General features: G+C 48.0%; 1 protein-coding gene across 3 annotated transcripts in view; it reads left to right on the top strand.

Moving 5' to 3' along the window:
* UCK2 (uridine-cytidine kinase 2) overlaps nucleotides 1–24078 on the top strand; it is a 66361-nt gene extending 42283 nt beyond the window's left edge. For 2 of the 3 annotated variants that reach the window (XM_006057291.4, XM_025287441.3), the window contains exons 2-7: nucleotides 5652–5811; nucleotides 6600–6696; nucleotides 13769–13911; nucleotides 20194–20291; nucleotides 22323–22371; nucleotides 23675–24078. In XM_006057291.4, the coding sequence (XP_006057353.1) occupies nucleotides 5652–5811; nucleotides 6600–6696; nucleotides 13769–13911; nucleotides 20194–20291; nucleotides 22323–22371; nucleotides 23675–23814 (687 nt within the window). In that variant the 3' untranslated portion in view covers nucleotides 23815–24078. The other variant, XR_006641157.1, reaches the window with a different exon arrangement.
* Nucleotides 24079–27061: the final 2983 nt, after the last annotated feature.

Genomic DNA, 27061 nt, shown 5'->3' with positions numbered 1-27061 from the left:
TGTTTGCGAGACTTAATCCTATAGACTTTTCTTCAAAGAATTTTCTAGGCCCCCCAACATTACTGCCTGGATTCTTTGAACACAATCCTTAAGACTAAATACCTTGAATGTGTGTGTGTGTGTGTGTGTGTGTGTGTGCTTTTTAGCTTCTTTTTGATATTCTGTGAAAGTTGACTTTAATGATACAGTGTGACAAAACAGTATTACATTTCTAAGTAGTTCCCTCCCTGTTCTCTGGAAGTGGAGTAAATTTATATAGAATATTGGGGGTGATATCAAAGCTGCTTCAGTTCTAGAATAGTGAAAAGAATTGTGCCTTTGCAGTTAGAAGATCTGCAGTTAGGCTTGAGATTCAGCCCCATGACCTTTGAGCAAGTTGTTTCGCTTAATTGAAATCTCTAAGCTTCAGTTTCCTCATTAAGGTGGAAAAAAAGATAAAACTATATCTTATGTAATAGAATTAAGTGAGATAATATCTTCAAAATGGCATAGTAGTGAAGAAATTGTAAATTATCTTCACTGATTCTTCCATTTAATCTTTTTTCTTTTTCTAAAAGTAACCTCATATTGATCTTAATTTTGTATTCAGACAGCAACCCTAAGCTGACTTGTTACTGTGTCTCCCTGCACACCTCCCCCCCACCCCAGGACCCCTGCTAAAATAGTGTGCTAAAAGTGGCAGGGACAGAATCTGTTCAGGATACATTGCACTATGTGTAACTGAGTTTCCTCCCAGCTCCATGAGCGGTGCCAGTTTTCTGGTGAGGTTTAGCTGGAAGGAGAGTAAGTGGCTCCAGAGTGGGGCTCCTTGGGTGAGAGTCCTGGCTCCCCTGCAGCTGGCCTTGGGCTGTGCCTCTCTTCACCTTGGTCTGCACTGAGTGGGTATAATAATAACGGCCAGCATACAAAGTTGTAATAGGAAATGGAATGCTTTAAAACTATTGAGCCCAGTGTGGGCTTCCCTGGTGGATCAGTGGTAAAGAATCCACCTGCCAATGCAGGAGGCACAAGAGACTTACTTGGGTCTCGTCCCTGGGTTGGGAAGATCCCCTGGAGGAGGAAATGGCAACCCACTCCAGTATTCTTGCCTGGGAAATCCCATGGACAGAGGAGTCTGGCAGGCTACTGTCCATGGGGTCACAAAGATTCCAACACAACTGAGCACATACCACACAACTAGCACATAGGAAGAAACTACCTCTAAAGGCACGTTCTTCTTATATGAATTATTATTTTTAATTGTGATAAAACATACATATTAGGTTGGTACAAAAGTAATTGCAGTTTTGGAAGTGAATTTTAAGTCATTATAACTAGGCTCAAACACATCGTTATGAATGAAAATAGGAACCATTATAATCAACACATATTTGCCAACAAGAAATGTTTATTTATTCTTATAGCATAAAAATGGAGAAATGTGCATTAAAATGATGTATAACATAACCACATTTAAGAATGTATTCCAATATCAAACAGCAAAGTTCAGCAAAGCAAAACCACATTTTCAGCAATGCAAAACCACTTTTGTACCAACCTAATGCATAAAATTTACTGTCTTAAAAATAATATTTAAGCATATAGTTCAGTAATGTTAAGTGTATTTGCTTTGGGCCCCAATCTCCAGAACTGTTTCATCATGTAATAAATTATATCCATTATGCAACTCTCCCGAGCCCCTGGCAGTCTCCATTCTACTTTCTATGAATTTGACTATTCTAGATACCTCATGTAAGTGGCATCATATGGTACTTGTGTTTTTGTAACTATAGTTATTAATAAGTCTTAGCTCACCACAGCGGTTGTACTGTCTTCCATTTTTAGCATTCTAGAAGCTCATGATTGCTTGCCTTCTTCTCAAGCCCTGCTACTGCTGCTAAGTCACTTCAGTCGTGTCCGACTCTGTGCGACCCCAGAGATGGCAGCCCACCAGGCTCCCCCATCCCTGGGAGTCTCCAGGCAAGAACCCTGGAGTGGGTTGCCATTTCCTTCTCCAGTGCATGAAAGTGAAAAGTGAAAGTGAAGTCTCTCAGTCGTGTCCGACTCTTAGCAACCTCATGGACTGCAGCCCACCAGGCTCCTCCATCCATGGGATTTTTCAGGCAAGACCACTGGAGAAAGTGAAAGTCGGTCGCTCAGTCCTGTCCAACTCTTTGCGACCCCATACAGTCCATGGAATTCTCCAGGCCAGAATACTGGAGTGGGTAGACTTTCCCTTCTCCAGGCCCTAGTCATTAATTTTTTTCCTGTCTCAAACCCTTTCCTAAGAGAAGACACCTTGCAGCTCCATTTCATCCTTTTGAAGAGGGCAGGATTGGAGAAAAGGGAAATTAAAAGTGAAGAAGACATAAAAGGAGGGACTTAAGTATTTACTCATTGCAGAAGTCCCCTGTAGCACTTCTTCCTTCTGATTGTGTAAAGATTCAGACCTAAGCGCCAGAAGACAGAATAATACAATGAACCTCTCCCTGATTCAGCAGTTATCTAGATATTCTGGCCCATTTTTAACAAAAGTTTCAGGGAGAAGAAAATACTAGAAAAATGTAGATTAACTTAGAGGCTGGTGTTTCTTTGCTTGTTCATGCAGTGGTGTTTATCTCCTGAATGATAAAGGGTTTCTTATGCCTTGGAACTTTCTCTCTCTTTTTTTAGTACTTAAAAAACTAATTTTGTTTATTTACTTATTTGTTTTTGGCTGTGCTGGGTCTTTGTTGCTGCACAGGCTTTTCTCTAGTTTTAGCAAGTGAGGCTGCTCTCCTACAGTGGAGCTGTGTGGTGACTTCTGTTCTGAAGCGTGGGCTGTAGGCGTGCAGGCTTCACTCGCTGCAGCACGTGGGCTCCATAGTTGCAACGCCCGGGCTCTAGAGCACAGGCTCAATAGTTGAGGTGGAGGGACTCCGTTGCAGGTGGGATCTTCCTGGACCAGGGATGGAACCCTGTGTTTTCTGCATTGTCAGGTGGATTCTTTATCACCTTATTCCAGGGAAGTAAGGAAGGAGCCACCAAGGGAGCCCTGCCTTGAAACTTCTGATTACCTTCTTTTTTTTTTTGGAGTATAGTTGATTTACAGTGTTGCGTTAGCTTCAGGTGTGCAGCAGAATGATTCAGTTATACTTCTGTTTTCCAGATTCTTTTCCTCTGTAGGTTTTACAAGATACTGTCATTTCCTGTGCTATACAGTAAATCCTTATTGTTTATCTACTTCATATATAGTGGTGTGTATATGTTAACCCCAAACTCCAAATTTGTCTCACTTCCTCCTGCTGACTTTCTTTAAAAAATTTTTTTATTTATGTATTTATTCTTGGCTATGCTGGGTCTTTGTGCTGAGTGGGCTTTTCTCTAGTTGTGGCAAGCTGGGGCTGCTCACTATTTGTGGGGCACAGCCTGCTCATTGCAGTGGCGTCTCATGTTGCAGGGCATGGGCTCTAGGCATGTGGGCTTCAGTAGTTGAGGCCTATGAGGTCTAGAGCACAGGCTCAGGAGTTGTGGCGCTCGGGCTTAGTTGCTCTGAGGCATATGGAATCTCCCCAGATCAGGGATCAAACCTGTGCCTTCTGCGTTGGCAGGTGGATTCTTCACCATTGAGCTACCAGGAAAGCCCCAGTTCTTCAGACTTCTAGAAGGAATTCTATTTACTAGTGGAAACTGCAGGTATAAGCGTTCCCCACTCATAGCTTTATGATACAAGAAGCAGATGGAAGCTAGGAAAAGGAAATTATGGACCTATACAAGTATAAAAACTTAAAAAGTTTTTAACTGCATAGAACCTTTGGTTCTGTTATAGCATTTTCATTTTTGAATCTAGTTTAAGTCATGTGCAAGCTTTATATCTTCCTATGATTTTTTTTTTGTGTGGCACATCTGTCGTTCCAAAAATCCTAAGTAGTTTAAGTGTTTTATTTGTGTATTAATATGCAAAAATGTCAAAGTAAAATAACTTTCTAACAGTTGAGCCAAAATATTATTCTCCCACAGATCTTTATAAAATGCCAGTGTGTTTCACAACTTATACAACAGGACATACTGTGCAAAATAGTTTTGATTTACATTGAGTAATACAACAGGAATAACGAGTTTTCCTTATGCTTGGACGAATCGAATACATTCTTCATATGAATTGTAACTTTTAATTAAAAGTTTCCTGGCTTTTCCATGTTAAAATGAATTGGTCAAATAGTCTCAACTGTAAGATTTCTAAGGGTGAGCCCAAGAAACCTCTCATTCTTTCATCTTTCAACTGTGCTCATTGTTTCATCGCTTATAATCAGGTCAGCCAGTTCCATAAGGGGACTTCCATTACATCTTCTAGAGGTTTTGTGATGTAGACATTCTTATTTTTCAGTTAATCTTTGTAGCAAATGAGGAAGAAGTCAGTTATTTGATAAATACAATCCTTCACTATCTCATTTTTAAAAAGATCTTTATTGATGGGGACCATTTAAAAATTCTTTAAAAAATTTTTGTTTTATTTTTTAAAGAAATTTTGGCTGCAGTATGTCTTCATTGCTGTGTGTGGGCTTTCTCTAGTTGTGGTGAGCGGGGAGGCTTTGTTGCAGTATGCATGGCTCAGTAGTTATGGCCTACGGGCTTAGTTGTTCCGCAGCATGTGGGATCTTCCTGGACCAGGGATCGAACATGGTAAGAGGCAGGCAGACCACTGGACCACCAAGGAAGCCCTAAAATTCTTTATTGAATTTTTTACAATATTGCTCCTGTTTTATGGTTTTTTTATTTGTTTGTTTGTTTGTTTTCCCGGCCACAAGGCACGTAGAATCTTAGCTCCCTGACCAGGGATCAAGCCCACACTCCCTGCGTTGGAAGGCAAAATCTTAACCACTGGACTGTCAGGGAAGTCCCGACTATCTCATTCTTTTGAATGCACTTGTTTTTATACTTTTCCTTTTACAAAGAGTGTATGTTCACTGGAGAGAAAAGAAGTCAGATATGTGTATTACAAGTATGTAGGTTCAAGTTCATTGGGAGCTGGTGTCCCTACTCTTAATTAGGACGCCCTACTATTTCCAGTATTGGTGATGTTTGTGTCTCCAGCTCCATAAGTGAGGGCATACATCTGTGAAAAGGTTGCCTGGTGTACTGTGGCTGTAGACCAGAGCAAAAGACTGAAGTAGGAGGGAAGCCAAGGCCTTGGCCTCACTGCCAGCCAGCTGAGATTCCTTTGATATAAAGAGATGTGTAAGGGCTGAGATGTCTTGAAAATGCTCAGTCATTTCATGACCCAGCAGCCCTTTGGCCCATCAGCACATCATCACTGTGCTCTTCCCCTAATTTCTCCTGTCTTTTTTGTGTATCTATACTAGGGTGGGAGTAAAGGATAAAATAGCATCACCTTTTATTTGCGGCTTTGGGGAAGGCTTTATGAAATAGAAGTAGAGATTACTGCCCTCGTCCCCATGTCATCACTGTGGATACTTCAGCATAGTAATTTGTATTAAGGAATGGGGGAGGAAGAGACTTCTGGGCCCCCTGAATTCCTTCTCAGCAGACATATCCTCCCTTCCACTACTGCATCATCCGTGGTGGTAGCCTTTGCATTCTTCCTTGCAAAGGCCGTTGCTCGGGACACACACAGTCAGCTCGGTGACTGGGCCTCACCCTGTGGTCTGCACTGCTCTCTTCTCTCCTTGCAGTCTTCCGTCTGTGCTAAGATCGTGCAGCTTCTGGGGCAGAATGAGGTGGACTATCGCCAGAAGCAGGTGGTCATCCTGAGCCAGGACAGCTTCTACCGCGCCCTCACTTCAGAGCAGAAGGCCAAAGCCCTGAAGGGCCAGTTCAACTTTGATCACCCAGGTGAGCTGGGGCATTGAAAGGGCCTATGTGGAGGTGTTGATTGAAGAAGTGGCTTAACCTCTTTGAGTCTGTTTCCTAGCCATTGAATGGAGGACTCTTAGGTACCTTGCAGGCTTGCTGTGGGCTCATAGTAAAGAAGGGCTTCTGCTGTGGCTTATGCAATGCTTGCCTCCTTAAATACTGATTGAGTCTGTGTCTAAACAAGGGTGACTCTTGGAGAAACCCATAACTCAGGGCGGGACAGACACAGGCCAGAACAGCTGGTTCTCCTGCCTCCTCTGGTCTACACAGCCTGCGGCCCTGCCTCCTGCCACCGCCTGGCACATGGGTGTACATGGCTTGTGTGTTAAACTCATCCAAATGCAGAAAGGGAGACTGAGGGTCCAGTGCCCTGACAGTCCCAGGTCAGCACACTGCCTCTTAAGCTGGTTTAGGGTTCTTTCACTTGAGTCAAAGCTGCCGTAGTGCCTGCTGCCCTCACCTAGTCGTGAGGTATCTTTCGTACGCTGGGTTTAGAGAGAGGCAAGAGATACAGGCCAGGGATGGGACATTAAGGCAAAAGAAAAGAACCCACTTCCAGTTCTCGGAACTCACACATTTTGGTTTGAAATGTAGAGAGTTTGCATCCTGCTTTGGGTTGAAATTAGACTTTTTTGGGGAGAGGGGATGCTTATCTAGGGTGTGATGCATATATGGGTAGAACACAGGCTTAAAGGGATGCCTGTTCATCATTATAGGAGAAATCATTTTACAGTTAGCAAACATCTTAACAGTTTGATTTCCTTCAGATGCCTTTGACAATGAACTCATCTTCAAGACACTCAAAGAAATCACGGAAGGGAAAACTGTCCAGATTCCCGTGTACGACTTTGTTTCCCATTCCCGGTAAGTGAGCTGTTCCGGGCTGGGGATTGCTGCCTGCTGCTCCTCAGAAGTGCCAGTCTCCTGTCCCCTCCCGCCGCCTGGTGCCCATTGCAGCCTGTCTGCGGTGGGGCAGTGACGTCAGGGTGTCCGCAGATACACAGGTCAGGAATTCCAACAGTTCCAGGTGGTTCCTGGAACAGTCCGATCATGATCATCCTATTTTGTTACCCTGAAGGACGGATCTGTGAATTTGAGCTCAGGTGAGGGACTGCACATTCATCTTTGTTCACATGCCCGAGATGTTGTTCCTAGAATAAAAAGCGAGGGGGCAGAATGGAGGAAGAACGGGAAGAAGAACAAGGAAGCTGTTACTTCTGCTCTCTGGTTCACTTCGGATTGGGCTGTGTGGAGAGCTGTGAGAGTCCTGAAGTCCCCAGGACCAGACCCTTTAGGGATCTTCTCAGTCAGGTCAGATTTGTCCTTCCATTTGTCAGTTTCCATGCTTCTGTTTGAAGCTGAAACTCTGATAATTTGTCCATACGATCCAAAGAGCTGACTCATTGGAAAAGATTCTGTCTGATGCTGGGAAAGATTGAGGGCAGGAGGAGAGGGGGTGACAGGATGAGATGGTTGGATGGCCTCACCAACTCAATGGACATGGGTATGAGCACACTCTGGGAGATAGTGAAGGACAGGGAAGCCTGGCATGCTGCAGTCCGTGGGGCCACCAAGAGTTGGACACTAAGCATCTGAGCAACAGCAGTAATGCTCCTGATCAATAGAGGAGTGGGTTGACTTCCATCACAGCCTCCTCCCCTCTGAGCGGTGAAAAGGGGCTTCTGGAGGATTTCCTTCCTGCTGGCCTAGAGCTCCTTCAGAGCTGCCCAGGGCTCTCTGCTTCCTTTGGGGCCTCCCAGGCACAGCTGACCCCCCAAGCGGTGTGTTAGGCCACGTGCAGCTGCTTCATATCCTGGGCTTAGCGATGGCTCAGTAAGTGTTGCTTTCAGCTCTGGGCTGTGTTTTTGAAAGTTTCTCCCTCCCACTTTTCATTTTCTTTCCTAGTTCCTTTATCTTGATCTGTCTTGAGTTGATTTTTTTTTTTTCCCCCTTAAATGGGAAATTAGATCTTGTGCAACTGTTACTACCAAATATTTCTATGATTAAAAACCTAATCTTGTTTAATTATTTTTTAATCGAAGGATAATTGTTTTACAGAATTTTGTTGTTTTCTGTCATCAGTGTGAATCAACATTGGATCAGCCATAGGTCCCCTCCCTCTTGAACGTCCCTTCCCATCCCACCCCTCTAGGTTGATACAGAGCCCCTGTTTGAGTTCCCTGAGACATACAGCAAATTCCCGTTGGCTATCTGTTTTACTTATGGTAATGTAAGTTTCCATGTTACTCTCGCTATACATCTCGTCCTCTCCTCCCCTCTCCCCATGTCCATAAGTCTATTCTCTATGTCTGCTTCTCCATTTAAAAGCCCGATCTTTATCTCCCTGTGTGTTCCTTTAGGACACATCTCAGCTTTTAATGCAGTTTAGCTCACACATTCTGTGCTGCTCTCTGGAACTTTCTCAGAACTTGAGGGTGTGGCAGAGGTTTGGTTGGAGGAGGAGAAAAGAGATAGCACATTGTGATGGCAAGCCCAGCTGCTTTGGTGCTCACCTTCATACCTCTCTGGTATCTGTGGAAGCACTTCCTATTATGAACCCAGTCCTACTGACATTCAAAGAACAAGATACCCCTCCTGTATCTGCCTCTACAGACTGTGCAGGAATAGAGGGATGTTTAGATAGAAATTGGAACTAATATAAATAATGAGGGGCTGGGAGAGCGAAGATCTGGGAGGCTGCAGGTGGAGAATCAGAGAAGTCACTTCCCACTGATGGCAGACTAGGCCCCTGGAAAAGAAACTGTGTTCATGCCAAGTCCATGAATCGGCTGCATCTGGGCCCACAGCCTTTTTTTTCCTGGCTGTACCAGGTCTTAGTCACAGTATGTGGGATCTAGTTCCCTGACCAAGGATTCAGGGGGGCATCCAGAGTGTGGAGTCTTAGCCACTGGACCCCCAGGGAAGTCCCCATAGCCTCTGTGTGGAGTGTCCACAGTTTCCTTGTCTAGCTGTTATGATCTCCAAAAAATTTTAGATTTTGTTTCACTTTCATCTTCTAAGTTTTCCTTTGGCAAAGTAGCTGGGACCATTTAGGGAAAGAGATTCTGGAAATTGTAGTTTCTACCCACTCCAGAATTCTTGCCTGGAGAATCCCAGGGATGGAGGAGCCTGGTGGGCTGCCGTCTATGGGGTCGCCCAGAGTCAGACACGACTGACGTGACTTAGCAGCAGCAGCAGCGGCCTTAGCAGAGATTGGTGGTGACAAGAGACAGTCAAGCCCACCCCCTTTTCAGGTCTAGGGTGGGGCACTACTACAGAATTAACGTGCAGCCTGACAGCTAAGGCACAGGTCCATGGAGGGATGTAAAGGAAGAAGGAGGCTGGAGTAGTTAGAGCAGGCACGTGTATAGGAAGTGATACTTAAACTGTGTATTGAAAAGCATGAGAAGTTATTGGGAAAGGGATCTCCAAGGTGATAGGTAGGGAGGCATTTCAGGGGCAAGCTTGGTGGGAGATTGCAGTGGGTTGGGTATGGAGGGAAGGGGGTCAGTGTGTGGGGAGAGTGGCAGGAGGTGGAGGAGGCTGGGAGGTAGATAGGCCTCAGATCAGGAAGGGCACAGACCTTAGAGCCAGGGCACAAATGTGTTGGGGGTAGGGAGCCACAGACAGCTATTATGTAGGAGTGGAGAGGTCATTCTTGTGGCAGGAAAAGAGGATGCACAGTGCTGTTTATGAAGCCCTTGGAGTGGCCCAGGTGAGACACCGATAAGGGCCCGATGGAAGGGAGTGGAGTGAGGGGAGCTGGGAGGAGTCCGGGCCTGACCAGTGTAGTGAAGGAGGTGAAGATGAGTATCTTCTTGGCATGGGCTCCATCACGTTCACGTAGTAACAAAAAGCCCCACAGAGTTGCACATGCAGACATGTTTTACTATTTTCTCCTAATTCTGCTCTCATATCTTTTATTTTAAAATCCTGTTCTTTAGTGGCCCAGAGTCCAACTCTTCTGTGAGGCTTTGTGACCATCTAAGACCCCAGCAGTCCCCCAACTCTCAAGGGCCACTTGTGAGGGACCCAGCCACTCAGGGTTAACGGATCCCGTTCCAGCCTTGGGCTTTTGTGGTGACTACAAACGAATGTTGGGCGAAAACTGAGAAGTCACCTGTTCTCTGTAAATGCCTTTCTCTGATCTTCCCCTTCTTCACTGTAAGGAATAATTCTCAAGTGAGAAGATTGTGCTAGGCTATCCCAAATGCTCTAATACTCCAGGTTTCTTATGTGAACCTCACAGCCCATCTCCAAACTCCTCAACAGGACATTGCGCCGTATGTGGCTTCTGGCACATCTTGGGCTAGTGCTAAGTCGCTTCAGTCGTGTCCGACTCTGTGCGACCCCATAGACGGCGGCCCACCAGGCTCCCCCGTCCCTGGGATTCTCCAGGCAAGAACACTGGAGTGGGTTGCCATTTCCTTCTCCAATGCAGGAAAGTGAAAAGTGAAAGTGAAGTTGCTCAGTCGTGTCCGACTCTTCGCGACCCCATGGTCTGCAGCCTACCGGGCTCCTCCGTCCATGGGATTTTCCAGGCAAGAGTACTGGAGTGGGGTGCCATTGCCTTCTCCATCTTGGGCTAGTAGTTGCTCAATAAATGTTGCTTTTAGCTCTAAACTGCTTCAAAATTTTCTCCCACCTAGACCTTCATGTAGATTAGGGAAGTGATTGATTCCAGCTTCCAGGGGCACCACCCATGGGGCATACAGTTCTGTTCTCTTTACTGTCCCAGGATTGAAGAGGCATGGCTGAATTGAAACAGTCAACAGTCTTTTTAGTCTTTATCCATTAGGCAAGCCGATCAGCACTGCCAGACAGTGTCAGTCTGTGTAAGCACAGTCTGTGTGTTTTCCAGATGGAACCCTAGAAATCCCAGGAAAACACATATTCTTTGTTTCCCAGCAGAGCCTTTCCGCCCTCTTCTTGGCCTAGGCCAGCTGCCTAGAGACTACTCATTATTTCACTCACTTGTTGATCTCTTTTTCTATCCATCTTGCTTCTGAATTCTGCCCGGTTTGGTTCCTTATCCTGAACCACAGTGGGCACTGTTTTCCAGTACCTGACATTATCCCAGAGACTGATATGTCTCAACCCTGGCTGCAGACATAGCTGGGAAAAGACTGAAATCTTGCCATTTGTGACAACATTGGTGGACCTAGAGGTATGCCAAGTGAAATCAATCGGCCAAAGACAAAGACTGTATGATTTTATGTATTATGTAGAGTCTAAAAACAAAACAAATGAACAAACAATAAAACAGAGATAAGAGTGATAGGTACAGAGAACAAACTGGTAGTTGCCAGAAGTGAAGGGAGTAGGGAAAAAGAAATAGTCAGGGAGGTTAAGAGGTACAAATTTTCAGCTACCAAATAAATGAAATCACAGGTATGAAGTGTACAGTGTGGGGAATTTACTCACTAACAATATCTTTGTGTGGTGACAGGTGATAACTAGACTTACCATGGTAATGATTTTGAAATGTATAGAAAATCAAATCACTGTGTTGTGTGCCAGCAACTGACATAGTATTGTAGCTTGATTATACTGCAGAAAAACAAACTGACTAACTAATAGAAAAAGAGATTATTGCTACCGCCGTAGGGGGTTGGGGAACGGGGAGATAGGGTTTGTGAAGGAGGGAGAATTAGATGAAGATCATCAAAAGGTACATGCTCCAGCTTGTAAAGATAAATAAGAACTAGGGATGTAATGTACAGTACAATACAGGTAACACTGCTGTACGTTCTGTGAGAAAGTCGTTACGAGTAAATCCTAAGAGTTCTCATCACAAAATTTTTTTTCTATTTCTTCGATACTTGTTTTATATGAGATGATGGATGTTCACTAACCCCATTATGGTTATCATTTCATAATGCAAGTCAAATCATTATGTGTATACCTTAAACTTATGCAGTGCTTTATATCTTAATAAAATTGGAAGAAGCAAATGTAAATTAAAAAAAAAATAATGTATAAGTATGAGAAAAGAAATTACTTCTAGAAATGGGAAACACAATGGCAAAATTTTCAAACTCAGTAGATGTATTAGCAGCCAACTGGAAAAAAAAAAAACTCAATTCAGACAATAGAGGATTGATCTGAAGAAATCCTCCATTAATGCATGAATGCCTTAATGGATGAAGAAAGAAAAAGACAGAAAAAAAAAAAGAAAAAAAGATTAAGAGACATGGAAGATAGTTCAGACCTGAAAAACATTTAATCAGAGGAAAGTGAAGAGAATAAAGACAATATCTGAAGAGATACCAGCTTAATTTTTTTTCAGAACTAATGAAATCAAATCCATAGATTTCATGCCCTACAATCCCAAGTAGGATAGATAAAAAACAAAAGTACAAGTGAGTTCTACTTTTTGGAATTGATTAATATTCCACTGTGGCCTGACAGTTAATTTTTATGCCTGTTGCAGTTGTATTTCAAAGTTTTGTACAAAGTCGTGTGTATGCTCAAACCACATATTTTTGTTAATTGTGTTATTCAGACTTTCCATTACCTTCTTTATCTGTCAGTTTCTAAAATAAAGAAGTTAGAAGTCTCTCCAATATGAATGTGGATGCAGTTTCTCTTGGTATTTTTATCTGCTCAATATACTGCAAACCTCTGCTGTTAAGTAAATAAAGTTTCATGACTTAAAAAAGAGAAAGAAATACCTGGGGAGCTTTTAAAAAGTACTGATGCCCTAGCTACACCCTAGACTAATGAAATCAGAGCCCCAGGGGAGTAGGGTCCAGGAATAAATATTTTTAAAAGCTCCCCAGATGATTCTTTGTGCATCAAGAGTTACACCACTGTTCTCAAGTCTCCTAACTGCTCTAGCCTGGCCCTTTTCTGCCTTTCATGCTCCATGTTCTGCTACCTTGGTAGCTGCTCCAGCAGTGCTCCCTTAAAATTTAGACCCGAGCCCAAGGGACTGAGCCAACAAAGAATCAAAGCATGTTTATGGGAAGGAAGTTCCTCCTTAGCGGGCAGCTGCTACTGACTTCCCTATATTTGCACAAATAAAACCTATCATCTTAAGGAGCTTTTGAAATAAATATTTGGTTTTCTTCACAAATGTTTGCTGCTCTGCCAGTCAGGGTCAGTGGTAAACCTTCAGTGGTATCCTTACTTTACTTCCAGTGAATTTTGAAATGAGGTGCAATGTGGTTTTAGGACAGAAGCAAAAGATAAAACAGTGCAGTGAAAGTTGAGGCAGGGCAGAGCTAGGCCCCATCAGGCCCCTCCACTTGTTTTCACTGCCCCAGCTTTTGAAAAGTCCTGTTTACATTAGTATCTCTCTGCCTTGGGCTTCCCAACCCCGCGGGTAGATGGATGACTGGGTGTCTCTGCTTTGCTGATGAGGAAGAGAGCCAAACCAGGCAGGTCTGGGGCTGTTTCCTCCTTCCACAGAGACCCTTCCCCTTCCCAGTCTCTTATCTAAAGCTTTCTTATCCGCACCTTTCCCTGGGCCCCTTCTGTCTTCCTCCCAGCTGCCTCAGCATGGAGGGCACGGAATGGGCTTCTTGGGAGAAAATGGAATTTCTGTTTTTGAAAGTTCAGAGTGTGAGGCTCCATACATACCAGGACTTAGAGCATTCCTAGGGATGCCTCCGGGGGGGTGGGGGGAAAGTGCTCACGTCTCCTTTTTTCTGTCTTTATTCTTCATTTAGCAGCAGGTTTTTTTTATTCCAAGGAGAGGGATGTAGGCCCGCTGTTTCTGTTTTACAGTGAAAGCTCCAAAGAGCTGGTTACAGGAGGCCTTGGCCCAGCCGCACTGGCGCTCATTCTTAGGTCTCCATAGTGGTCCCAGCGCTCTGTGAGGCTGTGCTTAAACCCTTTCAGCCCCCTTTCAGTCCAGAGGATGGAACTCCAGACTCCCCCTCCCCTGCTGCTCCCACCTGACCCAGCCCTTCTTCTGCCCTCTGGTTTGCAGGAAGGAGGAGACGGTTACTGTCTACCCCGCAGACGTGGTGCTCTTCGAAGGGATCCTGGCCTTCTACTCCCAGGAAGTGCGAGACCTGTTCCAGATGAAGCTTTTTGTGGACACAGATGCAGACACCCGGCTCTCCCGCAGAGGTGTGTCCCAGAAGCTGCCAATAGCGCATCGGTGGCCTCGTGCCCCTGGGGCCCAGCCCAGGCCAGTCAGCCTTGCCCCAGGGACATCCTGCTGCCCAAGTGACATTTGAGAAGGGATTAGTTTCACTCACCGTTTTGTTAAAGGTTTGTGAGGTCACAGACATGAAATAAGTTTACCTTCTGGTTTTGCTGGGGAGAAGTTTGACTAAGTGCTTGGTTCCCTATGACTTCCCCATAGGTGTCCCAGTCAAGATGGGGACTCACTGTAGCACATGTTGGGGCAGGAACACCCTCTGCTGGCAGCTCTGGGCAGCTGGTCCCATCTGCCCATTCCGCTTGCCCTTTGCTGTCCAGAAAGTTCTGTGAAGCTTTGGTCACTCTGTCCAGCCAGCTCAGGAGCACAGTTGGTTGTTCCCTCTGAACACCTTGAGCATGTGCGGAAGACACTGAAGTGCTTGTTGGCAGGGAGGCGGAGCCTGTGGACTCACCCTGGGGCACAGAGCAGAGAGCTTGGGAGGCCTCGTGGGGGAAGCAGAGCCTGTGGACTCAGCCCTGGGGCACAGAGCAGAGAGGTTGGGAGGCCTCGTGGGGGAGATGGAGCCTGTGGACTCAGCCCTGGGGCGCAGAGCAGAGAAATCGGGAGGCCTTGTGGGGGAAGCGGAGCCTGTGGACTCAGCCCTGGGGCACAGAGCAGAGAGGTTGGGAGGCCTTGTGGGGGAGGTGGAGCCTGTGGACTCAGCCCTGGGGCGCAGAGCAGAGAAATCGGGAGGCCTTGGGGGGGAAGCGGAGCCTGTGGACTCAGCCCTGGGGCGCAGAGCAGAGAAATCGGGAGGCCTTGTGGGGGAAGCGGAGCCTGTGGACTCAGCCCTGGGGCACAGAGCAGAGAGGTTGGGAGGCCTTGTGGGGGAGGTGGAGCCTGTGGACTCAGCCCTGGGGCGCAGAGCAGAGAAATCGGGAGGCCTTGTGGGGGAAGCGGAGCCTGTGGACTCACCTTGGGGCGTAGAGCAGAGAGCTCGGGAGGCCTAGTGGGGGAAGCAGAGCCCATGGACTCAGCCCTGGGGCACAGAGCAGAGAGCTCGGGAGGCCTTGTGGGGGAAGCAGAGCCCATGGACTCAGCCCTGGGGCGCAGAGCAGAGAGCTCCGGAGGGCTTGCGGGGGAAGCAGAGTCTGGACGTGGATGTGGTGGGCTGATGGTGTAGGCAACCTGAGAAGGCAATCGCTGCAAAAATAGACACTGTGGCTCGTTAGGACTGTTTTCTGATCTGGATGACAGGGAGGGCTGAGGTCTGTGGGTGGCATCTTGGGGCATGAACCATTGAGGAGAGATGGGGAACCCAGCAGAGTTGGAGCCGACAGGACACAGCCTAGGCAGTGCGGTGGAAGTGACTGAAGAGAGGGATGAAGGGTGACTAAGCTTTGAGTCCCCATCATGTGGAGGAGGAGCGACACAGGATACTCCAGGCTTAGCCTTTAGTCACAGAGCAAGTCAGTGGCAGACTTAGATTTCGTAAGCCCCAACCCAAAGCCTTCCAGCCTCAAAGTGTGTGAAGTTTTCCCTTTTCCAGTTCATGAAACACATTTGGTGTTTATCCAATTTAGTGTGCTTATCACAAGAGCTGTGAGTCTAGAGAAATGAGTCCCTGGGATTTGCCTTCCTGAGAAGTAATAGGATTCATACTCTGCAAGTCAGGGAAGCTGTACTTCGCCTCCCAGGTGGCATGGGGGAAGGGGTAACCCGATGGAATGAAGAGAATTCGAGTCCCAGCAGAGCCTCCCCCTAGCTTTGTGACTTTGGTGGCTCTTGTGACCTCCTAGGCAATTTTTTTTTTTAATAGGTAATATGAAGGAAACAGTCCTGTTTTTTAGGGTCATGACATAGGCCAGATAAGGATTACATGGTCTTTTTTGACAGATAATTGAGACTTGAACCTGAGAATCTCTTATGCATCTGATCCCAGGGTCTGGTTTATAACTTCACCATGAATCCAGGTCCTGCCTAGGCTGCTCTACTCCCAGCTCATCTGCTCGGATATCCATGTTAGCTTGCCAGATTTGGGAGGCATCACTGGGGGAAAAATGGGAGTCAGATGAACTGGACTTTATTTTAATTCTGGTTTCACCATTTAGATCCCCTGAAGAAGGGAATGGCAACCCACTCCAGTATTCTTGCCTGGAGAACCCCGTGGACAGAAGAGCCTGGCGGGCTCCAGTCCATGGGGTCGTCAGGAGTTGGACACAACTCAGTGACTAACGCCTGCAGTTTCTTTCACTTTTCACTGTTTAGTCGATGTGTGACTTGGAGCAGGTTGTGTTTTAACCAGTTTGCACCTTACTTTCCTACTGGTGGATCATGTAATGACTGGTTAGTACTCCTAGGATAGTTGTGCCGTGAGAGGCAATGCCTGGTGGCGGCTTTAGCGGATAAATGTCAACGTGGCAGATCAGAAACCTGCTTCGTTTGAGAGGGTAGCTGCTGTTCTGTTTTCCCTAGTGTTCTGTCAGGACTTGTCAGAACCTCAGTAGACATGTCCTCGGGAGCTGATAACACCTGGGCTGATATCATCATTAGTCCAGCAGGTGCTACTAACGTCCCAGGGGATGGAGTGATGCCTGAGAGAGAGAAGCGAGTACAAAAAATGTGGAAATTGGAACCACATTTTGTGGTGTGACACGTCTGATTTAGATGGATAATTCTGGGACAGATTAGGTAGATCTGATCCTAGGATCCTTCCGTGAAATGGAGGAGAGCCCCTTCTGGGGTTTCTCAGGGGGGTTCTGCGCCCCTTGCCTCCCCTGGTGGCCCTGCGGCAGCTCACCGCCTTCTTTCAGATCTGCCGTCCTGTCATGTCACTCACTGCCGAGTTACCCTTCTGCTGGTCTAGTGGGACTTCCCAAATGCTGTTTCTACAAACTCACTCTCTGTCTCTGTAGGACCGGAGAACATGCTTTGTGGGCTGGGGCGGGGTGGGGGTAAGGGAGAGGGAAGGAGGGTTAGTCAGGACCTGTGGAGCAGAACATTCCTGGGGACTTGAGTGCCATGGTCTTACTGTCTGTGGGTCTCATCCTCCCAGGCACACTCCAGGTTGACCCTCATGTGGAAGGGAGGGAGTCTCACAGCCTTTGGAAGGACTTCCTTCCTTCCCAGGGGGCCCCTTGATGTCTAGGGGATTGGTCTCCTCCCAGCAAAGCCTGCCATGCCTCCCCTCTATGTGAGTGTAACCTACTCTTGGACCAGGATCAGAGAGGGCCTGCAGTGGGGCCCTGGGACCGCCGGCCTCAGGCCCGCCTGCCACGGCCCTCTCTCCAGCTTACACAGAATTAGGGCTTCACTGAGCCTTGACATAGGCAGTTGGTTCTTTTACTAGAATAACACATTTCCTCAACTGATCTTTAAAGGGAACTGACAACCGTGGAGGAACTGTGTTTATTCTGGTCCTTCTGCATTTGGTTCTTGGCTCTGGCTGACCAGCAGCAGCACAGGCTGATTTGGAAGGGCTGAGCGAAAGCCAGGCAGGGAAGAGCAGGCCTGGAGTTTCCTGCCCTTTACCCAGCAGGGCGCTCTTAGATGACCTGTCCCGGCGCAGCAAATGTGCCGGGGTCGGAGACGGTTTTGAGTCTCTGGACTTTCCGGTTTGTGCCAAGACCTTGTTCTGATTCAGTGGTTGGCTTGGTTACGTTTCCTGACAATGAGGAGGAGGGCACTTCAGCCCAAGTTGTCCCGGGCTCAAGGAGGGGGTGCCATCTGTCTAAGGTGGTAATTGTATGGGAGGCTCTTGGGAGCAGAGGTGGGTGAAGCCTTCTGTTTTGCGTGTTCGTGTGTCTGGATGGCGCTCTGGCCCACTGCCGTCTCCTGTTCCAGCGTGGAAGCTGTGGGACGTCTCCTCCCGTCTGCCTGTTTCCCCCCACCATCCTGTCTTTCCACGTGTCTGCCCTCCCCTCCCCACTGAAGCCCCACCCCCTCCTTCCCAGCTGCTCCCGGGACTGCACCCCCACCTCCCACTGGGTCCAGCCTGCTTAGCTGAGGTCCCGGCTCGTGTCCTCCTGATGGTGTGCTTTATCAGGGAGCCATCCCTCTCCTGGAGCTTCCTCAGGTCCTGTCAGCGTCATGATCGTGCCTCTTAGGCTTACTGAACGCACACCACGTGCCAGTCATGGTGCTGAAGAATCTTATGCACATCTCCAGTCTTCCTAAGTGGCAGCTTTGTGAGACAAGCTGCTATTGTGGTCTCTGCTTTACACTTAAGGAAAACGAGCTTTTTGTCTGAGGCCACAAAGGTAGTAGTTAATGGGGTCAGGATTCAAATAGAGTCAGTTTTGCCCCCATCACTCTAGATGATGGGGCCAGAAGCAGCTTTGGGCTCCAGAGCAGAGGCAGGTGTGATTCACCTGCTCCACCTGCTCTCTCCCCTCCTATTCCTCACTCCTGTGACATGACAGGTGATGCTCTAGGTCCGCAAGGCACAGGAGAGCTGCAGATGTGGGCTGAGGGCAGCGACAGAGCACTGTGAAAGGGGAGAGTTCGTGCGTGTGTGTCCTGGAGGGAGGATGGAGATTTGCACGGTGCTGAGGCTGTCAGCAATTGTGGGAAATGCATGTCTTGCCAAACAAATCCAACATCAGGCTCTTGTACGGTTTTGAGTCAAAGCTGCTGAAGTGCAGGCATGTGCTTGCTTTCCCCCCCCCCAGCTCTGATGCCCTTTTGGTCTGACTTCCTTTTTCCTTTGGGCTTTATCTGGAGACATGTGAAGAGCTGGAGGCCACACGGGCTGTGTGTTTTGGCGAGCTCAGCCCCTTGGCCCACAGGCCCGCACTCTGGAGGCCCGTGGGGCTGAGCCACGTGGCAGCTGTTGGAGCTTCTACTTGGCCGCCAAGTGTCCCTGGCAGAGCAGCGGCAGCAGCTGGAGCAGGGCCCCATGTCCAAATGCCTGAGAAGACCATTTCCTGGCTGGGCTGGGCACGCAGGCAGCTGGGTTTTGAGGCAAATCCTGACAAGTTAGGGACCAACCAACCATTTTATTAGCAGGGCCCATAGGGGGAAGACCCTTGTGAATCGCAGAGCTGGAAGTCAGGGGTGGTAGCAGTGTATATTACCTGGCTTTCTGGAATGGGGTCTTCCTGGCAGTTTTCTAGCCTTCTGATCTTACAGACTTCACGCCAGCCTGGACTGTAACCACAGAAGCCCTGTTTCCCGCCCCTCCCCACGTGCGTGTGTTCCTGTGTGCGTGCATACGTGTCCACAGAATTATTTACAGACACGACTTTCCAGCAATGCACTCACAAGTGTTCCCTGTGTTTGTTTACAGTGAGTTTCATCCCATGCTGAAACAATTACTTGACAAGTGATTGAGAGGAGCCAAGGGTCCACTGCAAATGATTGTAGATAAATTGATACCCTTCTGGGGGTGGGAGGAAAGATTTTAATAGCCATGATTGAAAACATTTGTAGGGAGGGGTTGCTTTTGATATGGGAATCAAACTCACTTGCTGAGTTTGGGAGAAACTCAGGCCCAGGGAGGCAGAACCAGGATTCTGGTCCCTTTTCTGTGCTTTGACAAAAGACTCAGTTAAAAGCACCCCCCACTCTCAAGGAGGAAGAAGGTGGAAGATGATAAGTTTGGGTCCCTCTGGGCTGCTTCACAGCTCTAGCCCATGGTTTCTGACACCATAGTTTTCTCATCTTTTCTTAGTGGTCTCCTCTGTGTTTGAGGTGGGCAGGTGTGGCTGACCACAGCTGGGCCCTCTGCCGTACTTCCACCCGGTGGGGGGGCCCCAGTGTGGACGGGAGCCAGGCAGACAGAGGTGGCTCATCCACACAGGGGTGCCAGCCTGAGCGCAGGTGAGTGCGTGCAAGGATAATCGGATGAGGATGGGCAAAGGAGACGTCTCCTGGCAACCTTCCCCTTTTGCCAGGAAGCCCCACCACTTCTCTCGGCCCAGTCTCCTTCCTGTTATGAGTTTGTCCTACCTTTTTGGGAGGGTTCACAATGAAGTTTTATTTGGGGCAAGTGTTGCTTGAAATGAGAAGACTAATGGCCTTTCCCGGAAACCTTTTATTTCAGAGAGTGTTTTGCCATAGCTGAATTTGACTGTAGCAAGACTTGAAAATGCAATTTGTTTTTCCCCAAAGCTGCTGCTGACCAGCTCTTGATCTCTCAGGAATCCGGCATGTGAATCATCCAGAGTCCTCGTGGAGCTTGTATGATCCTGATCAGCCTCGCGAAGGGCGGACATGTGTTGACTCATGCACCGTTTTCTTGATTCTTGTTTTTCCTTCTCTTCTAGTATTAAGGGACATCAGCGAAAGAGGGAGGGACCTTGAGCAGATTTTATCTCAGTACATTACATTCGTCAAGCCTGCCTTTGAGGAATTCTGCTTGCCAGTGAGTTGTGTTCTTGTTTTTCATTGAATTTAGTCTTTAAAATGTAATGAAACAAATAAAGGTCTGTCAGTTGAGCTCCCCGGCCAGGATCTCACTTGCTTCTCTGACTGCTCCTCTGTCGAGTCCTAAGAAAGGGCAGTCTCTGGTGCTTTGCCTCCTACCACGGGGCTCTGCCCTGCCACTCTTTTTCGGGGTGGTCCTTCAGGATCCTGCTGTCCCATATTCCTGCAAGCTGTACACTTCTCACTTGGTGAGCTCATGGGGAGGCATTTTATCAAGGATGCATCATATCCAAGGATAGACTTGACCACTTGGGTCTTCAGAAGATTTGTGACGGTTGGCATGTTGGTGCACGAGACCTCAGCTGCAGTCTTCCCTTCTGAATCTCTTCTGCCACCACCTTTGAGCCCTATTTTGAGCTTGTCATTGGTCCCTATGTAAGTTCCCCTTGGGGAGGTGTACCATGGAGGAGCAGGCTTCCTGTACTTCTACCCTAGCCCAGGCTCGTCAGGCCTCCCCATGAGCTGGGAACTCTCTAGTGAGATGACTTGCAGAGAAGGAAGGGTAGGGACTGGGCAGTGTTCAGCTTTTAGTGAATCAGCCCTCAGCCTAGGAAGCACCCCAGCTTCCTGAGGAAAGTAAGGTGAATGTTTGGGGAAGGCTGTCAGGGGCAAGAGGTGGAGTGGTGGGGTGTGAAAGAGGAAGGCATGGGAGAGAGCCTAGCTTTGGAAAGGGTTTTAGCTCAGGAGACTCATACCCCCTCATACGTCTTTTTCACATTGGCTAAACCATGTTCTCACTCCTTGAGAATTTAGAGTTCAGTCCTGAGAGTGTGAGAGAGGCTGGGTCTTCACCAGATGTTGGCTGATGCCTTTAGGGAGACTGGCTCGTGTAGGCTATTGGGAAGTAGTGTAGGGTGGGGATTTCTCTACTTCTCTTAATGTTAATAATTAACTTCTTTCTTCTATACTGGAAAAATATGATCCCGAGCTGTCTTTGTTTCTTCAAGTATGTTAGTAGGTTTTGCTTCAAAACCGACTTGACTTTTGTTTCAGATCCGGAACCAGGCAGGCTGTGTAAGTCAGCCTGAGTAACCCTGATGCCCTGCTCATTCCCTGGAGAGGCCTGGGTCACAGGATTAGGTTTCTGGGGAGAGGGCAGAGGTGGCTGTGGCACTCTGAAGTTCTACCCATCCATCTGAGGACCCTCTGCTCTTTCTAGCTTAATAATAAGAATACAAAGTATTCTTTTTGGACATAGATTAGAGTTTACTGCCAACTTTCTGCTGTTTAACTTTGTTGTAGTAGAACTCAGAATTTTAAGTAAGTATTTTCTAGGTTGTTTCTACTAGCTCTCACTGTGCAGCCACTCAGCTCAGGAGAGAGCAGCTCCCTCTGTGTGAGTTTGGGCCTGATACATCGTCTGCCTGGTTCACGCTGGGCCTCTGGCCTTCCACAGCTGTAGTATGGATACGGCGCAGGGTGCAGACCCATGGCCTAAGGCACTGTTTACACAGCCTCACCAGGACACAGTCGTTTGTAAAATGGTTCACAAAGTCTTAGTAAACCAAAAAAACCCAAAACTGTGCGCTTTATTTTTTATTTTTTTAAGGCTGTGTCATAACAGAGCCGATGAAAATGGTCATCAGTGGGACTTAACTTTTTCCGACTAGACAAACTGTTGAAGTCCAAGGTGAACTGCTTATTCATAAGTTTGGGTGTTATGAATTGAGGCTTTTCATAGTGGTGAAGAGGCAGTTATATATTTAGTTTCCAAGACCATGTTCATTGTGCAGGTTGTAAGCTGAACAAGTGTTAAATGTTAATGAGAACTCAGGAAAAAGCTGATCTATTATAAATTAGATAAAGTGGATAAAATATATTACATTGGAAGTAACAGATTATTGCCCTCTGGGATTAGTAGGCGAAGGCTGGCCCTTTCTCCACATTCCCTTGGAGAAGGGCTTGGGCCAGCTTCTCTCTTTAACGCATTGCAATCCATCTAATGTGTTATAAATATCTTTCTCCATAGACAAAGAAGTATGCGGACGTGATCATTCCTAGAGGTGCAGATAATCTCGGTGAGTGCTCGTGGGGTGCCATGCATGGGCACGACTCCTCCCTTTGTCAATTATACTTTGGATAGGATGTGGTAACCAAACAAGGCTCTGTAGGTGTGGCTGAGGCCCTGGCTGCTGCTGTAGCCAGAAAGGGATTCATACCTACACACCTGGCCTCAAGGACAGGCCGCTGTGCTTATGCATGTACATCAGCGGGGACAGACGTGAACTTGTTCTTGCGCCTCTGGCAGTGATCCGAGGGCAGCGGATACTTCTGCTGCTGTTCCCAGTGATACCTGGGCACCTTGTATCTAAGGCCATTTTTTAGTAAAAGCAGAGTTCCTTCTTAATTTCATTTAGAAAGCTCAAAGTAGCTTTTCCTGGGGTGGGAAGGATTTTTACCACTGTGTACTTATGCATTAGCTTTGCCTTGTCTAGAAAGTAGGAATATCTGGATTTAGGCGTAATGGAGCAGAGTTGAATTGGGAGACCCTATTTTCCTATTCTCTTTATAATTTATTTCAGTTTTCCTCTGTTTAAAAAGTTAATTTTTTGCTGAGCCATTTGGGAGTTAGTCTCAGCAATGAAAATTTCACTTCATTCAAGCCACAGTGCACTCGTCACATCCAGGACACTTAATATTGACTCCTTTAACCTTCCTCAGCCTTTCTTTGTTTTTTTGTAACGTTACATTTTTGAGGAGTACAGGCCCGTTGTTTTTATAGAACAGCCCTCAGCTTGGGTTTGCCTTTGTGTCCTCATGATTGGCTTCAGCTCATACAACGTGGAGAATACCCTGGGGGAGCCATGTTCTTGGGGCATCACCCAAGAAAGCACTTGATGTTTGTCTTGTTTTTGGTGATGTTAACATTGATAATGTGCTTGAAGCATATGATTTATTTCTAAGGCTAAGGAAGGAGAGTCCAGTCTTACCTTTGGAGGAGAGGGCCTTCTGTGGGGTTTCCTGTCTTTGGGGTGGGGAGCTGGTAGGTTCCCTGGTGGAATGGTGTCAGAACAAAGGCCAGTCCTCATGTCTGCAGAATTTGGGTTGATTGCTTCCATCCAGTTCTTGCCTCTGATCGCATCCTGATGAGAAGCCTCACATTCAGGGCTTACTGTGTCCCGGGTTGTCCTACTCTGAGAACTCTGCTGTGGGGTTATATTAGCCCCTGTAGAGGTCTGGGGAGTTCGGGTCAAGCAGCGGAGCCAGCTTCCTGGAGCAGTTTTTCATCTCCCGTTCCTGTGTGCCCTCCACCCAAACAGACCCGCAGCCCTGCCCCCACCCCCGTGTGCCCCTGACACTCTGTCCTTCTCTGCTCCACAGTGGCCATCAACCTCATTGTGCAGCACATCCAGGACATCCTGAACGGGGGGCTCTCCAAACGACAGACCAATGGCTATCTCAACGGCTACACCCCTTCCCGCAAGAGGCAGGCCTCGGAGTCCAGCAGCCGGCCGCACTGACCCCGTCTCCAAAGGGCCGGAGGAGGGGGCAGGAGGCACTGTGCATCTATACATGTGGTTTCCTATGACATTGCTGTATTTAAGAAAACACCATGGAGATGAAATGCCTTTTTTTTTTTTTTTTTTTTGGTACTTTGGAGCGACGAAATGAAACAGAAGTTGACCCTGAGCTTAAATGACAAACTGTGCCAACTACTACTGGTGATGCCTAATTATGAGTCCAACGTGTAACCAGTTATAAATACATATATATATATAAAAGGATCTATTTTTGTGTAAATGTACAAATACTGTACAGCTGTTTGCCGTAAGTATTCTGCAGGAGGGCCTGTCCTTGAGTGTGTTGGGGGCTGGACCTGGGGTTTCACCGGAGGCCTGGTACCCAGCGTGTGCCTGGTGGGGCAGGCTCAGGTGGCCTTGGAAGGGAGGCTCAGGACTCATGGCTCTCCGCGTCTGTGTGACTCATTGGAAGTGGAGTTTGGAACCTTTGATCGCTTCCCCTGCCAGATGCTACCTTCTTGGAGCTGGAGCTTTAGGATAATGTGGATAAGAGATCCTCTTTTATTTTTCTTCTCTCTCTCTCTTTTTTTTTTCTGAGTTGAAATTAGGCAAGACCTCAATTAAAAAATCAAACTCAGGGAAGAAGCCCGCGGAGGGGAATGAGTCTTCTGTGTTTTCTTCTTGCCCCGACCCCACCTCTGGCTGCTCAGGCAGCTCGCTATTTCCTTCTTTACTCACCCACTTCCGAAAACCAGAGCGGCTTCTCTCTCCTTCCCTGGTGGGGATGCGACGGGGTTGCTTCCTGACAGAGTGGGAAAGAGGGACTGTGCCTGTCGTAGCATCTGAGATGCTGACGTCTTCCAGGGAGGTCACCAATGATAGTCCTCAGGCTTTCCCCCAGATTATGGGGTGCACAGTGGACCCTAGCAGCCTGTACTTTGGTCGAGGACCTCTCCTGGCAGCCAGCCCCTCCCAGGGCAGCCAGAGAGCTCAGCTATATAGGGAGCTGTAGCGTTTGTTCCCCACCCTGAGGGATTTGCAGCGCGGTGAAGACAGCAGGGGCCATGACAGGCAGTATCATGGCCACGCCGATTTACTTATTTACCATGCAGCCACGTCACCTGGCCGCTGGGCACAGAGGCAGGGAGGAAGAGTAGCGTTTTTAAATTACAAGTTGGAGTCTTAGGCTGAAAACATTTGGGGTGGAGAATTCTAACTTTCCCCGAGGCTCCCTCTTGGTGGAGACTTCCTTCTTTGGAAGCAGTACAGATTCTTGAAGATTCTTGGTGGGGCTAGAGGAAGCAGGGGACCTAGTGAGATGGAGGAACTGTGAGTATACTGTTCTAAAGCCTCATCTTTTAACTGCAGAAGAGCCAGAACCTTTTAATCTTGGCGTCGGACCATCTCAGTGCTCGATAGGCTACGCCCTTAGGCTATCGCCCTTAGGTAGCTCGATAGGCTACCCTTGTGGCTGCCATAGCCTGAAACATTTTGGGCATCCCTTTTCTTTCCATTGCTTTTGTAGCCCCTTGGAGCCATTCTGATAAATCCAACACCATTAACTCCAGTCACATCGAATTGTTCCTGTAGGCTCAGCCTCACCCGGTTTGCTTCCCCTTTTCTGGACTCCATTTGACTCTAACTCTGTTGGGCTGTGTCTAAAAGTCAAACCTAATCCGCTACAGGGCTTTGCCACCCCTGAGACCTTCAGGAGACTGGACTACAGGCTCTGGAAGGAGCCCCCGAGAGTAGCAACTGCTGAGCTGGAGCAAGGGAAGGCCCCCAAGGTGTCTGTTCTGAAGGCCAGTGCCCGGTGGGTTGGCTGAGTTCTGAAGTGCGCATTTCCAAACCAGTATTGATTATCTTTCCAGTCCTGCCTTGTGTAGTTCTGAGGTGAAGGGTGGATGGCAGGCCTGGGTTAGGATCCTGAGGACCCAAGGGCCTCCTGCTTTGTTGGGGCCTGTCTGTGTTCAGGGGCAGCCGCTCCCTGTCTCGGGGAGCCTTGGCCCCTGGGTGGGTAGCACGCTCAACTTTACTTGAAGCTCCCAGGTGCCAAACCATTCAGTGCCTTGGCTGTCTATCCTACTGCCTTGGAAGATGGAGTCTTCTCATCTCTGAGCCTTGACTTACTTAGCTGCTTTTTCATCCACTCGTGGTGTTGGGACCAAACCTCCAGGGTCTCCGAGTAGCCCTGTCCTTGGTGGGAAACAGTTCTCAGGCTGCCCTGCCTCTTGGTAAAGTCAGAGTGTTAGTCCCTCAGTCGTGTCTGACTCTTTGCCATCCAATGGACTGTAGCCCACCAGGCTCCTCTGTCCATGGAGTTCTCCAGGTGGGACTACTGGAGTGAGTAACCATTCCCCTTTGCAGGGCATTTTCCAGACCCAGGGTTTGAACCTGGGTCTTCTGCACTGCAGGCAGATTCTATACTGTGTGAGCCACCAGGGAAGCCCCACCTCTTGGTATCTTGGCCTCTCGGCTGGGGGCTCGCTGGCCATGCTAATGACTCCTCTGGTTCTGTGACACAGAAAGTCTGGGGCAAGGAGGGGATAGGAAGCTCTGCCCTGTGGGGACCCCAGCATTTAGCCAAGTGGGTATCTATCTGAACTTGATCTTTCTATGCAGCAAATCCTGGAATTGGTATTTTAAGAGCCACTGGAAAGAAAGTGAAGTTGCTCAGTTGTGTCCAACTCTTTGTGACCCCGTGGACTGTAGCCCGCCAGGCTCCTCTGTCCATGGGATTCTCCAGGCAGGAATACTGGAGTGGGTTGCCATTTCCTTCTCCAGGGGATCTTCCCAACCCAGGGATCGAACCTGGGTCTCCTGCATTGCAGGCAGACACTTTACCCTCTGAGCCACCAGGGAAGCCCACTGGATCTCTGTTTTTGTTGGAGCATCGGATATAATTATTAGGCCAGAAATGGATACTGTTCACTGTCTGGGGAGGCAACGCGGATGAGCAGAGTAGGGCAGTGTTGGTAGTGTACGCATGGGGGTCTCTTGCCTTCAGAGACGCCTGATGGCGCCTGCTTCTCCCGCTGTGCAGGTGTTGTCCAAGGACCATGTGCTTAGGCAACAGGCGCTGTGTCGTGGGAAGTCCTGGTCCCACACGCCTTCACGCTAATGGAACTTCTGCCACCCTGGGACCAACAGGAGCAAAGAGCTGGGAGTGTGTGTAAGGAAGATGCAGTGTTGTTACCTCAGGCGTCATTGGTTTTGGAGTGGATAGGGTGGGCCCTCGAGAAGCAAT

The sequence above is a fragment of the Bubalus bubalis genome, chromosome 6 (genome assembly GCF_019923935.1).
Source record: "Bubalus bubalis isolate 160015118507 breed Murrah chromosome 6, NDDB_SH_1, whole genome shotgun sequence".
NCBI lineage: Eukaryota > Metazoa > Chordata > Mammalia > Artiodactyla > Bovidae > Bubalus > Bubalus bubalis.
This window is presented reverse-complemented; position numbering and strand designations above follow the sequence as displayed.